This window comes from Sphaeramia orbicularis, chromosome 19, assembly GCF_902148855.1.
Source record: "Sphaeramia orbicularis chromosome 19, fSphaOr1.1, whole genome shotgun sequence".
Classification (NCBI taxonomy): Eukaryota; Metazoa; Chordata; class Actinopteri; order Kurtiformes; family Apogonidae; genus Sphaeramia; species Sphaeramia orbicularis.
The window spans coordinates 26,889,554-26,904,958 of NC_043975.1; the positions used below are offsets into that span (position 1 = coordinate 26,889,554).

Consider the following 15,405-nt stretch of genomic DNA (forward strand, 5'->3'; position numbering starts at 1 on the left):
TGCCGATATAAAACACTGTAGATCCGGAATGCCACATAAATGTTAATGAATAACTGTGATGTTCAAAAACTAAAAATCACAACAAGAGATATGACAAGTGTTGGCAACCACAGTCTTACAGTACAATGAAGCGGATGGAGGAAGGGCTAAAAGTAGTTTTAAGTGTGATGCTGTAATATAAACACATAGGCCGTTACAAGTCCATTGACCTTAATCATCAGAGTGAAGGAAGAGGAGGAGGGGTCGGTGCTGAGACCCCCACCCACCCACCCTTGCGTTCTGATGCTAAGTGCTCCGCCCCCTTGTAACCAGGACATATTTTCCTCCCCCAACTCCCACACACAAAGCACAGGCAGCAATCACTACAGCCACCGTTTTCTGGATGTCAGCACATTCTACATTGTGGTGCTGTCTGGATGCTGCATATATGTTGTACGGTGCCAGGCACTTCTATACCATATTGACCTTTCTAAAACCAACATCACTGTCCCTAATCACGTCCAGTCTTTCTGACGAAAACCAGCAGTTCCCTAAGCTGTGAACTAGTCACTAATTCTGCAGTCCACATCTAAATCTTTTTTTGGGTGATGTTCATATTCTGCTATTAGCAAATTAGAATTACTACTTATGTAACAATACTTAACGAATCACATGTAACATGGATATTACAAATCCAATATCCCTTTGTCAATCCTTAGCCATAATACACTGTTAACATACTTCCTGGTACACCTTTCATCTTCTTCTTTGGCTCCTTATCATGTAGTTATGTGTGGAAAGGGTGTATTTCCTTTGTGAACACACAGTTAACTGTTGGAGAGAGGATAACTTTATCGGTTCAGTTTGGTTTCCTCTTTGACATGGCAGTTATTTACCAAAGAAGCAATGCAACTACATGTTAAGACATACAGATTTCTGTCTTCTCCCCAAAATAGGTCAAACACTGTTCAGCAGAGCACACAGATGGATGTCCACCATATGAAATGGGTGCAAGTACCCAGAAAGAGGAGTAAAATAAGTTTCTCCCATAAACCAACAATTATGTTAAATGTTTGTTTCAGGTATGAAAATAGGCATAGTAGTTTTACATAATCCTGCAGAAAAACACATAGACAATATACATTCTCCATGGCAAGTGTAAAAAAAAATCGAACATAGACATCCATGCAGATGTGTCTAGATGTTTTACTTTACTATACTCCAAGTGTCAAAATGTACAAGTATTAGCATAGATCCGCGCAGGCTGCTATAAGTCATATTTATTCTATTACTGAGGCAAGTCAGTAATTTTATCATTAATATGCTGCTGCAATTAAACTTCCATAATTTGTTCAAGTTTGCACTACAGTTAAGGATTTCCAAACTGTATGCTAGCTCTCTAATCCTCTTTGCTTCTTTCAACTTAACCAATGTTTTAATGTAGTTAACATAATTTTGTCTAGGTAGAGGCTCCTGTCAAACAGAGATGAAGCTTTAATCTAGGCCAACATAAGATGTGTCAACAGCACTTGTATTTCAGAAAAATAAAAAAAGGATTTTATGTGCATTAGATGTAATAATACACTGTGATTTTCAGCTTTGTGTTTTTATTTCCCCTGCAGCATAAGTTAGATTTCATACTTCTATCTATGCTATTACTACCTCTTTATCATAACTATTGCAACGTTTTGGAAAGTGAGCTGCTACTACTAAACATTCCCAGGGAAAATGGCTCTTGTTTGACACTGTTTTAACACTGTTTTCCCATTTAAAACAAAATCACTCTGACAAGTCATTTATACATCAATAACATAAACTAACATAAACCAAATACAATCAAAACAAGTAGCGCTTGTCATTTTCATTATCTTTGTTCTCTTACAACAATGATTTTCAAAGGGTCTTCAAAAAGTATAAAACCATCAAATGTGGAAACATTTTAGGAGGCTGAAATTGACCTAAAGTTTCAGATTTATTCTCTTATGCCAGGATGCCTGGCTGGAGTTTCACTGAACAGCTGGTTAAACTCATCTTTTTCAGAAAGGAACTGCTTAGGAGCCAGGCCTGCGAATGAGGCAGGCCATCAGGGTGTGGGGCAGGAAAAACTAGAGAGGGTGAATTCAGGCAGAGAGCTGCAGCAGTCATTACATAAAGAGGGGGGTTATGTAACGCCTGTGGGTTCGTGTTGAGGAACTTGGGCTGAGCTAAACACATCCAGATGTGGACTGAAACCTATACAACAACTCACTCACATACATATATACACACACACACACACAGGAATGAATGGTGGAAAAAATATAGCTACGTTACTCAGACTGCAGAGTAATGCTGAGCCATAAGCATGAAAGGCATGCTGTAGTCTAAGCCAGCCTAGTTACCCTGATTCAAAGGCAGCAGACAGTCATTTTAGCAATCTTAGCCCATGAACATTATACACACAACATTCACTCCCATCTGAACTCTGATCAGTTTTATCATCCAACATGCAAAATTTTGCAAAACTGTCAACATAATAATGCTGGCCAGATACAACAATCATTTCTGATTGTTGTCTATGAGTCATTATGTAAGATCTGAGATTTTCTGATGAGCATTATTGTTGCCTAAGTAACAAGAAACAGTGCCTACTCATTTCTAACCAGAGAACAACTCATGCTTATTGTAACAAATTTAAATAACCACCTTTCCGTGAAAACCATATCATAATGTATCTGCAGTGCAAGTCAATTTCCGGCTTGTATAAAAGGAGATGGACACAGGAACATTCAAAGGCCTTTTTCAACCTACCCACACCCACACCGTGGTATAGGACTTTATGGACGTCACATTCACAGACAGACACAGACAGAATAGCCCTGCAGCATAAGCACAGCAACAGATGTTGGCTGGGCCCCAATCCTCCAAGTTACGGGAAACCACGTCTACAGAATACACTGGGATGACAGGATTAGTTGTAAGCAATACACTGCATCCAAACAAGTAGCTCAAATAGGTTATTTTCCACGACTGTTAACTCAGCTGACGTTAAATAATTCAAGTACTCCTGCCTGAAGAAGACATTACATTGTCTGTAGTGTTGACTAGTGTAGTGCTGTAAGCCATTAATTGGTAACTGAGACAAAATGTCAGTTGTGAATATGTGACATTATGGTTACATACACACACACCCTACTTCCCGAAAGACTAAGTCATTTACAATGAGGTAAGGTTTCCCCTCTTAGGATGGGAACCAGTATTTAACTTGCTGCAGAGTAAAGGATTATACAATGTGAATCAAACAGCTACTTAAGGAGGCATTACAGATGTACAGTTTGTCTTTATGAAGGCAGCTTTCACTGAGTGTGTTGAAGAATTATGAGGTTTACATCAGCTGCCTGTCAGCAAACATTTGCGAAACACTGATGTGTTTTTGTAGCAGTAATACAAAAACATTCAAACATGGATTTTCCATGAACATTTAAGCAAATCAATCTAGCAATGACTGTTTTGTTCGTCCTGAATTAATGGACAAATGATAATGCTGGTCAACTAAATACTACTGCTCTAGTTAACCATGGCTGAACCATATGAGAAGTGCTGTCAGTCATGGGTTAGGTTGTGAAATGACAATGGACTGTCTACAACATACAACACTTGCAAAGAAGAACCCTTTTGTTTTTAGCTTGCTGTTCTGACGTTTTGTAGTGAACTGTAAAAGTTATCATGTGCAGGACTGCACTTTGAGAACAGTACTACAATTAAGTAATGTATGAATGCCAATTACTAGTGTTAATAACTATCCATTTAATGACGGGAAATTAATCATCTTCGAATCATGGCAACATGAATATATGTGCCAGCCACATTGCCAAAAACTACCAGAATCACAATGGAGAGGAAAAGTTATAATTACACTTTCATTTACACTTAAGAGCCAAAGACAGGGTAGTGTTTTCATATCAGTACCCGTTTTTCTGAAAGATCTTTTCCATTTTGACAGAAAAAAAAAACAAAAAAAAAAAACCTCACTACAATTACAGTACAAATTCACAACAATAAAAGTTTAACTTAAAGTTTAACAGTGAGGTTTACATTGCCTGATTCAACTCTTTAGTTTTTCATTTCCTCAATCTGGTATGTTTCCTACTCTAACCAATTTTACCCCATAAAAAAAAATCAATCTACTTAAAATGACATGAAGTTGTATGTTAACATTATAGTTACCACTTTGGATCACAGTTTTTGAGTCAGATCCGAAAAAAAGGAAATAAAAACAATTTTTAATTTAAACTACTACTACATCTTATGGCAGAGAACACTCAATATATCTGTAGTTTAAACAAAATCTCAAAAAATAAACAAAAATCAGTACTCAAACTGTCAAAATAAACCTTTATATGATAGAAAACACAGTTGCATGTTCATAACACTCTATTAAATACCTTTAAGCACCAGGTTTCAGCACCTGATATTCCTTTCATTCCAAGTAATCTAAAATTAAAGTGTTTCAGTCACTGCCCAGAGCTTCTGTCAAAACATTAAATGCAAACAAATATCAATTGTAGTAGGTTATATCCCACAATGATGGCAGAAAAAAAACATGATCTCTCACATTTATCCGTCTGTCACACACTGCAGGAATATGCCTAAACTAATGAGCCAGTTTTATTAAAACTGGCGGAAAGGTAGAGCGGCCACAGAAGAACCCATCAAATGCTGCCACAGATCCACAAGCAAAAATGGAAATAAAAGGGTTTGATTGAATTTGCAAACCTGGCAGAGGTGTGCGCACTGAACAGAATTGATGATGAGATTTACTCCCCCAGGTACTGAAATTAGGTATCAAATGACAGGACATTTTTCAATGCTTGACAGTATCTATGCAATACATTAAGTTTCATAAAAGTAGATAAGTTCAGGACACAGCCCCCATACACGGGCCTTGCACTGACACCACTTGACCAATCACTTCAAGCCCCATTTATCCAGTTTGGTGATAACTGCCAATTCATTTTATTTATTGCAAATATAGTCATTGCAATACTACACAATGTTTTCCCAGATTGTCACATATTGTGTAGGCTTTAATCTGTTATAGTCCCAACAAAATATTGTATCACAACCGGTTTGGCTGATTTCTTCAACAGCAATTGCGCAAAAAAAAAAAAAAAAAAACATCACTCTGCAAGTACAAAATACATGACTACTGACTACAGCATTCACAAAGATGTACAGTGTACAAATAATTCGATGCTATATTTGAAAAGAGACCGTCAAGTGCATCACTTCATCAGATCTGCCAACTTAGGCTGTTTCTTTGCACTTACAACTTGCAGTAATAAGGGCAAGTTCACCTACAAAAAAAATGATAAAATTTGTAAATTTACATTTTTTGTGAAACCTCTTGATGCATGCGTAGATAGATACTATTACCTGCAACTAGTAGTGCAGGAAGCTGCGGCTGTTTCATAAACAAACCTTTTAAATCTTTCTGTACTTATTACAATGACAAAGATATTCTATTCTAGTTACAATGGGAAGATTTAACACTTTAATTGTGAGGTATAGTGTTTCATTTTTAAATACTTTATCAGCAGTTTAAAATACCAAGAATAAAATAGTTTATTATTACTTATGTAATTGCTAGAGAATATGCTTGACCATCATGGGTAGAAAACTGCTTCATAAAATTACATGTTTCTCAAATGTGAATAAATTGTACATAAATATATTATGTGATGGGTCTAAATGTACTCTGCAAACCAACAGAGCCTGATGTTTAATAAAGCAAGAATGAAATAATGTGTACAAACTCACTGAGAATGTACCACTCATTAAACTGCTACTGTATGAGTCCTTTGACAAATGGCTGAATTTTTCAATTAATGGGATTTCATCAAATTGTATGAGTTGGGTATAATGTATTAGTGATGTCCCGATCTAGATTTTTTTGCTTCCGATCCAATTTTTTTTGGATTAGTTTTGCCAATACCGATCTGATATTGATCCGATACCGACTTTTTCCAAGAAAATTTTGATTTAAATTTGGAGTCATTATTTATAGATTATGCTACTATTTTAGTTGAGATCAGAATTGGGCTGAATAATGTGGTACTTGAACTAAATTAAGTATGACACCTTTGACTCCAAATAACTTCAGCATATTTTTTGCACTTTCCAAATTCATACTGTGGGACAATATTAGAACCTTTGGCGGGCCGGTTTTGGACCGTGTGTTTGCCACTGCTGTAGCCGGTCTATGGACAGGTCCGTCCAGGTATTATATGGGGGTGTGTTCTGCGCCGTACATTAGCGATACACACATCAGCGGGTTACTCGCAGGTCGGCTCAAAAAAATGTCAGTTTATTTGTGGGGTGGGTCAAATAATGTCACAAAACCCCTGCAGGTTGAAAAACCCCGACTTGCGTATCACGTTAAAGTGAAACCTATAGACATTTTACTAATTCCTCTAGGCCTCCCGCTGTTGTGCAACTAATTTTCGTTTCCCCTACCTTTGGAAACTTTAATTTGAGAGAGTAGGATGTGCGTTTACCCCCACCCCAGAACCAGGTCAGGATTGGCCTGATCTCGTGACTAAATCTGATCTTCTGAAAAATGCCAGATGGGCAGCCGATACCGATCTGTAGATCGGATCGGGACATAACTAAATGTATACACTAATATTCCAGTCAGAGTGAAAGGAAAAGGTGTAGATAGGAAACAATGTTACGTTTCTTCTGAAGACTTAGCTACTTAATTACAAAATATAATCTAAGTCTTTATAACCCTATAAATGTCAGTGTTTACTGTTGCTCACAGATAGTAAACAGTAAATTCAATAGTTTTCCTTACAGGCAGACAATCGGTGTAGAGAAAACTTACAGGCACTTTGAAAAAGCTTTCACCACGATACCGAGATATTCATATTTCATTATTCATGTACTAAATAAGTTACTAACAATGGATATCCAATTTAGACTTTAGAATATACCCAGTACTGGAGGACATAAACTAAAGCAGGAGGGAAAAAAATAAGACCACTGTAAGCCCAACATATATGACTATTAGTAAGAACAAAGGTTTCTTATCTTACTGACATTTTGATTAATTGATTATAACATCAGTATTTAATTAAGCTCCACTCAAAAAGTAGCTGCTTGCCATTGCTGCACCTGGATGTTAGACCTCACTGAGCAGAAGGATCTATGTGCAACATCTGACACTGACAGTTGCTTCCATCTAGTAAAAGGGGTAATCTTCTGTGTGGGCATTGTGCTGTTCATTTAAGCATATGGGCTTCCAAAATGATTTTTTTAAATATATATTTCACAGCCATGTTTGAATCAATTGTAATCTACTACAAAACATTTGAAAGCATGACTTGAAAACTCTTATGAAGACTAATCTACACTAAGTGAAAATGAATCTGTCAGTGTAATGGATTAAAACACAACTAATTTGTGCAGTTTAATTTAAAAAATACATATTTGTACAGTTTGGATATTTCAATTGAAAAGAGATGTAATTTTAAAATTATTACAATTAAACCTAAAAAGCATTAGTTGATATATGTATTATGCGACTTAAATATGTCGGCATTAGAGATTTGAAAAAGAAGTACCACAGAAACTGTAGCAACTGTCTACTGTCACAGTAGAACTGCCCAGCTGCCAGATCAGCATTTCCTGTCCAACATCAGAGGTCTGTTATGGGTCACTAGTCTGTACTTTCCACATCAAGTCAAATTATTACACCTGTTTTCAATCTTGTGATATTTCTAACCAAAACATTTAATATAATAATGATATTTCAATCACTTCCTCTACTTCATAAACTGAATTATGCTTTTGGTAAATTTATATTTACAGTTTAATAAAAAAAAAAAAATCATGAGCAGTAGAAAAACTATAGGCTTGTGTTTTTAGTCCAAAAACTGACAGTCTCAAGATTTTCATTCATTTCTAAGATGTTATAAAGATAACGCCACTTTTAAGGATGATTACATCACACTTAAGACAATTTTTTGCACATGCTTCACTCAAAAGTTGATGAATGCTCTTGTCAATCTAGAGCATTCTGATGAGTTATAAAGATATTTAAGTCCAAGGTCTAAAGCCAACACAGGAAAGGATAATAAAAATGGTGTTCTTAGCTACTTTGTTAATAATCTACCAAATCCTACACAGGCCAGTAAGTCCATTAACGCTGCTGACCCACATGCTCCTTTTACCCCCCCAACACTTAAATGGCACAAAGCAGAGAACTCTCATGTGGACTTCCCATGGAATACATTTGCAAGCTCCTGCTGAGGTTACCCTAACATCACAACAGGCAGCATGTAAAAACACAAAACCCACACCTTCTGTAAACCCACCGCCACCCCAACTCAAGGTTTCTTTTTGGTTTCAGTTAAAATCAAAACATTCACTGGCTCTGTAGGCGCTCACTTGTTCTCTCTGCAGATAAACAGAACGTTCAGTTTCAGTCTTGGCTCTCTCAGGAGGAAGCACTGAGTCAAGAGAGTGCTTTTTACTTTAGTCTATTTGAGTCTGTGTTCTCCACAGGATGATACCACCCACACAACTACACATGCTCGATGGGCAAATGGTATCTATACCCCTCCCTGGAGTTAGCCCCAAACACTACCAGGCCAGGCAGTTATACCTCTCATTAGCACCAGCTAGGTTGGAAGAGCATATTACCTTGATGGAAAATACAACAAATTTCAACAGGACCATGCTAATGTGAATATAATGGAATTATCTACAAAGTGCTTGCAGTAAAAGTACCTTGTAAAGTGACATGTTCCCTACAATGCCACTTCAAACATTTTGACTAAGCTGCAGAAGGGACTACTTCTGACTATTCATGTGCTTGTGGGTGATGATACATTTACTTACATTTTAACATGTCGCTGCTCAATGTCCACCCTTGCCAGCTCCTCCTCCTCCATGTCAGAGTCCCCCCCAGAACTACTTTCTGTCACATCTGAGTCAAAGGCTCTTTCTGCTGAGTGAAGGTTAGCTGATCCACTGAGGTACAGCCTTTCCAGTTCCAAGGGCATGGAGCCACTTTTCAGGAAGCGACTGAGGCCATCTCTGTTGTTTGAGGATGAATGGCGTCCAGTCCTCCATGTAGCTGTGGGGGTTGTGGTCTCTGACTTGCGGTTACCAGTCAGTAGCCGGCTGAGAGCTGAGTCTAAGAAGCCACCCAGTTGCTGCTGAATGTGCCGTTCCACCTGCTTGGCCTGTACAACCTGAAGACGTTTGCGCAGGCGTCGTAGGCGGCTTTCAATCTCTGCTTGCCTGTTGGTGCTGAGAAGGGTGCGATCCCTAACATGGGCTTCAAGGCTGTCTGAAGAAGAACTACAAGGAAGGGGGGGCTGTGTTGCATGTGTACAGGATGGGGAGCCTTGGTGGCTGCTACCTGGTCTCTCCCTATCAGACCCCTGTGGTTGACTGATAGGTGTGTGTAAATCAGTCTCCTCCAAATTGACTTGTTCAGTGGGGTTAGGGTTGTCATGGGTAAAGGGAGAAAGTGCGGCTGACTGAAGCACTGCTGAGTCAAGGTTTTTTCCATCTGTATTTTGAGAAACCCCTGAGGAATGCTTCTGTTTTAGGGTTCCTTTCAATGGGATATGCCCTGATAAAGTAGCCGTCAAGGTCTCAGAGTCCAAGGGCAGGTTTTGGGGCTGGGAGTCTGTGGCAGCAGAGGGCTTGTCACCATTCACTGCAACCACACAGCCTGAGCCAGACATAGTGGCCAGCTTCTTGGCCAGGCCATTGACAGGTGCCATGGGCTGGCCACCACCGTTTGTGCTGCCACTCATGAGGCTTTTGAGCTGGCCGCCAGAGAGTTCTATTGCCTGCCTCTTCCTCAACAGGAAGTCCCCTCCTCCGTTGAGCAGGGAGCTGGGCAATATTCTGTGGCTTTTCAACACAGACTGTTTGATGAGGACTCCTTGCAACTTGATTGACTCCTTAGTTGAAGGGACAGAGGTCACATCAGAGCATAGATAAGAAGCCACCAGTGGCTGGAGCTTGCCCAGCGCAGAGGCCTGGGCCACAGAGTCGGCTTGGGGCTGCTGCTGCTGCTGCTCCTGATCACCAACACAAAAGTCAAGGGGGCACTCTTCTGGGGTGGCCTTGCACTTCGCTGTGCCGCTGCTATGGATAAGGATGTTGCTGGCGTTACCGTTGTTCTCTGCACTGGCCGGTGAGAGACTTGAGGAGGGGGCAGCCAGTTTGAAGCGGATGTGGTGAGCTTCGGCTGGGGCGTCGGTGAGAGCGGGCGCCATCGCAGCCATGCAGTGCAGAGGGACGGGCACCGCGGCCTGCTCCACACCACCCGCTTACTGCCCCACCAGAGGACAGCCTGGAAGAGACAAAAAACACACAAGAAAATAAGACTGAAAAAAAAAAAAAAAAAAAAAAAAAAAAAAAAAGGGATTACACTTTATTGAATTACTTCATCAAAATTTTATACTGACTGGTGTAGGAGGAAGATAGGTGAAAAATAAGAACATTCAACAACCAGGTAATTCATGAACACACAAATGAGTACATTTAACAACCAAATTTAAAAAAAAAAATTCTCTATAATATAGTTTAAATTATCAACCATCACGCTGAAACTGGTAGATTGGTGAAGTTGCACCACAAAATTAAATGTATTTTTATTTAAAATAATAAAATTAATAATATGTAGCTTTTTAAAGTAGAAAACAAGAAAAAGGCCAACAGAAAGACAGCCAATACTTAGAATTAAAACGTACAACTTGATCACCTGCAGTACAGGTTCTGTGAGTCAGTGGAAAGTTTCTCACACTACACCCAAAAAATGAGCTGGCCTAAAATAATTATTTATAAACTGAATTACAATGTCATAATTCCACTATTAACTGCAACAAAGCCTATACTGAATAGATGAAAATAATATGCTTCAAAGCCTAATCAAATGAACTAGTGACTCATTGACATTTTGTGGACCTCCTGGATGCTAGTCTTGCTAATATTATCCTGCAGAAGGAGTAAGACCTGAGGGGAAATTGAGCTGATCATATTGGCTTAGTCTGGCTATTTAAGTCTGAAAAATTACACAAAATATTATTTGACTCTAATGATAATACAATTAATGTAATTACATATAAAGAATATTCCAACACAAGAAATACAGATATGCACCGACCTTGGGAAGTCAAATACTAAAGCTAAAGATCTGAGAATAACATCAGAGCTATAACCAGGAGCAATAAATAATTACCACTACACTCATGGTATTATATGAACAGGCCTTCATTGTAAATTACTTACAATGCCCTTTTTAAAGACTGGCCTTAGCGATTCAGTCTTCAAAGGCAAGAAACAGGAAAATCCAATTGAAATTAACCAAACCCCACTGCCCTACATGTGCTCTGGTTAAGTCAGTGTGCAGCAGGGTTCCACACAGGCAGCGTAAGTAGGTGGATTTAGGCCCCAGCATTAGTCCAAAGCACATGATGTCATCCTACTAAGGTCCCTGTGTCAATTTTGGATGAACCTGACAAACCACCCCAATTCCCCAAATAGTATTACCAACACACACAATGCATACATTGGAATAAAATAATGCGTATTTAACCAATACCGTCGGATTAAGGGGGCACACAGTTCACCATTCCACTCTGAATAACTATGCAACCACACTAAAATTAAAGGGAAAAACCTGCATCAAGCAATACAGGAGATAAAAGAGAACTGCATCTCCGCGTATCGTCTGCAGGGTCAGATGAATGGGGGGCTCAGTATTTCACCGCAGTTTCTAGTCAGCGCGCACTACGCCATGTTGGTATTTCCGAAGCAGATTATGCAATACAATTCATCTACCTAAAACCGCCCATTCCGCTCAAAACACACTAAACTTGTTCACGCAACATGAAAGGAGATGTGATAACTAGCATCGCTAAACGTATAAAAACCATTCACATGCATTATAACTGTATCATCTCTTAAAACTGTCTGGTTAGAGATGCGACAAAAATGTCCACATCCTCCGTTAGCCAACCATAACGTAATCACCAAAATGTCTTCCTGGTGTTTACAAAAACACTTGTTAATGCGTGTAAGTGCTACTGTTACTGTCATCGGGTCGAGATACTGTGAGGATTATAATCATTCTTCTATGATTTTGTTTTCTTCGTAGCCTCAACAGAAAATCACAGAAGATTGGACGTGGGCTTGTACCACTCAGACATGTTAGTATGAACAGCCGATCACCATATCAAACATACTCCAAATGCTAAAAGATACATATCTAGTTAACCGTGTCACCCTCCACACTGCGTGCAAATTAATGCACTTCGCTTCTGGCTAACGTTAGCTAAAGAAAGCTGCTGATGCAAGAAACACAACCTGCTCGCAAAGCTAACGTGCTGATCTCATAAGCCAACTGCAGTGTAACGCTACCTTCCCACATCACATAATGTAGCATTTGGTGACTATCGTTTGGGTTAATTAATATGGCTATTCGTATTTTGTTGAAGTGTAATTCAATTGAACGCAATCCTCTTCATTCCCGCAAACATTTCAGTCACTGGATGCGTAAGCTGCACTTACCTCAGTGCTGGTTTTAAGTTAATAACGCCCAAAGTGTGTTTTACGATGAAAGACCTCGTAACCTATTCGTCAATTTGGGAGTTACAGTCACGTCTGATGACTGCACGAACGTCTCCAATAGTGTATAATTATAGAACACAACCACTACTTATAGATCACAACTTATTTTAAACAACACGTCAGGACCTATTGCAGAGTGCAGGAGACATGGTATGAATTGCAATTAGATACAGGAAATAAACACAGTATGTTATGTAAATCTGTGGTGATCGTCTCTTGCCTTGTTTTTGATCACAACCTAATGGACAATCAAATTGTACGCAACGGAGATGTGTCAAAAGCGGAGAAGTTGGGAGTAGACCTTGCCAGTCTAGCTAGCTCGCTAACAAAGAAAAAGGAGGAACCTACCACGTGACGAGGTTGCACTATCCGAGGGAATTTCGGCAACAATCCCCTGCAGTTTTGGTGAAAAAACCCAAGGGTGCTATCATAAAAACGCGGCTAGATTCGATCACTTTGCCATTCGTTAATCCAAAAATGCAACCCAGTAGCCAAATAGGCCCGGTTCACGGAGCCGCTTGGGTTCGTTCCGGATTCAGGCAATGGGCGAATCAACGATCTACACCTTGCTCGCTCGCCAGCTAGCTCGCCTCGCCGCTACAGCGAATATAAGACAAGGCCGTGAAACAGTCCTTTCTAGCCCAAATTACTTAAAATGAAGGCGATTTCACAGCAATCCGTCACCAAAAAATCCGATTCTCAGTAAGCGAAAGTAAGTCCAGATGGCAGTTTGTCGCGAGCCCTTTTCTCTCGTTTTAGGGAGAGACGCTTAGAAAATGGCGGCTAGCTCCTCTCCCTCGGATTTGAGTCTGACAAACATAGAAGTGCTGTGTGTGTGTGTGTGTGTGCGTATGCGTGTGAGTGTGTGTGTGTGTGTGTTGCTTGCTGGTAGGCGGGAGACATTTCTCATACTCGCCACTAGAGTAAAGGGCAGATAAGAAACGACATAAAAAGCTCAAAAGAAGATACCACAGGAGGGCATTGTCTTCCAATGGATAGCGCAATGTCAATTTTGCACTTGTTAGACATAGGTGGGCACTGAGGTCGGAACTAAAAGGAATATTATTGCCACGGTCTGACCATATGCAAATATTACGTTAAGCTTCAACTTGCTCTACGTCTCACAACCAGTTTTTCCGCACACGGCACCTGTGCAAATATGTATATAAATACAAAAAACAAACAATATAGCCTATATATATATATATATATATATATATATATATATATATATATATATATATATATATATATACACATATACATACACAAAAGCGTATTAAAAATGTTCACTTCCTTGTCTAAATTACGCCATGTTAATAGATGCAAAGAACTGCTCGTGCCCCAAATCTAGTAGAACATCAGGAAACCCTGTTGTAAAAACTAAAACAAGTCGAGCCTCAATATTTCTCACTCTTTTTTTTTTCTTCCATAAACAGGAATTACAGTAAATCGCCCACAGCAACCTACGTGACTGTGCAGCAAGTAGCCACTAGAGGGAGCTGTTCGACAGGATTACTATGGATGGCACAAATAAACCACTACGTACTATGGAGGATTAGAGAAGAAATGATACATCTATACATCTACAGTAGTAACTGAATTAAAATAACTATTTAAAATATATATATATATATATATATATATATATATATATTAGACTAATGTTATAAATATGAATGACTTTTTCAGGGTTAAAACTAGTTTGTATTCAGCATCATCTGATAAAAAGTAGTGGGCCTATTGTACTGAATTATATTGTGCTGCACAATATATTCTGTGCATTTATATTTTACTTCTGTGAATCACCTACATCCTTCTGTAAAAACATAGAATTGGCAACTATGTGTGTACGTATACATTCTAAAACTAGGTGGAATGTGGCTTATGTACATTGGCAGATGAGAGCAATCTCTTAAAACTACCAAATATAAATTAGGATATATTCACATTAAATTACAGAAAGTTTAAACGCTTTACTGTATGTACAGATAGGAGACAAAACATACTTATTATAAAAAACAGTGACTTGTTAAGGTGCTGTGCTACTGCTTGTCACCAGAATCATTTGAGTATGTCTTGGCATTGATTGCACAAGTCTGTGAACTCCATCCGCTGATGGAATGGACATGGCTAAAAAAGATGACCTCATTTTGAGTCTTGATGATGATAACAGAGATCACTGTGGCACCTCAGTGCAAAATCTACAATTTGTGTTCAGGTGGTTCAAGATCTGTCAACTGTAATGGCTTTGCCATGAGAAGTACAGCATTCTAATGCTCATCAAACTAGTCAGTGACCCCTTGTGTCCTATGGATGGAGGCACTGTCATAAGAGACTACTGCCATCAGGCTTTTCCTGTAATTTGTCACCCATCTGTACCATCAGTAAAACATGTTGTCAGGGAGTAATGTGAACACTTTTAATTCATCTTGTGCAAATTCAAGATTTTTCTGTTTTCAGAGGGCTTAAGCATTATCTGGATCTGGATAGGTTTGTAAATATTTGACGTAAATCTTTCAATCTTTTCCCCCTACATTTTCAGTTTGTTTTCAAAAATGATCTTTCTTCTTTATCTAATATATCTGTGAAAGAAATCTTGAAACACTTAGTGTCTCTGTCTTTTCCGAATAGTTTCTATAATGAACTTGCAAGGAATCTTTTAAAAATGTGTTCATTACTATAACACATTTGATAATCAGCAAGTTTTTATAGATACTCATTTATTCCTTTCATATTTAGCAACTACAATTATTCCTGATGATTGCCGATCACCGTTTAAGCCTTCCT

The 15,405-nt window shown here is 38.8% G+C and overlaps 1 protein-coding gene across 5 annotated transcripts in view; it reads right to left on the reverse strand.

Annotated features, from left to right (window-relative positions):
- Nucleotides 1-15,405, reverse strand: part of kansl1a (KAT8 regulatory NSL complex subunit 1a) — a 34,616-nt gene that overhangs the window by 17,852 nt on the left and 1,359 nt on the right. For 2 of the 5 annotated variants that reach the window (XM_030163575.1, XM_030163576.1), the window contains exons 1-2: nucleotides 12,964-13,437; nucleotides 8,863-10,336 (exon numbers count right to left, since the gene is read on the reverse strand). In XM_030163575.1, the coding sequence (XP_030019435.1) occupies nucleotides 8,863-10,268 (1,406 nt within the window). In that variant the 5' untranslated portion in view covers nucleotides 10,269-10,336; nucleotides 12,964-13,437. Of the gene's footprint in view, nucleotides 1-8,862; nucleotides 10,337-12,963; nucleotides 13,438-15,405 lie in introns of those variants that run through there. The other 3 variants (XM_030163573.1, XM_030163571.1, XM_030163572.1) reach the window with 2 other exon arrangements.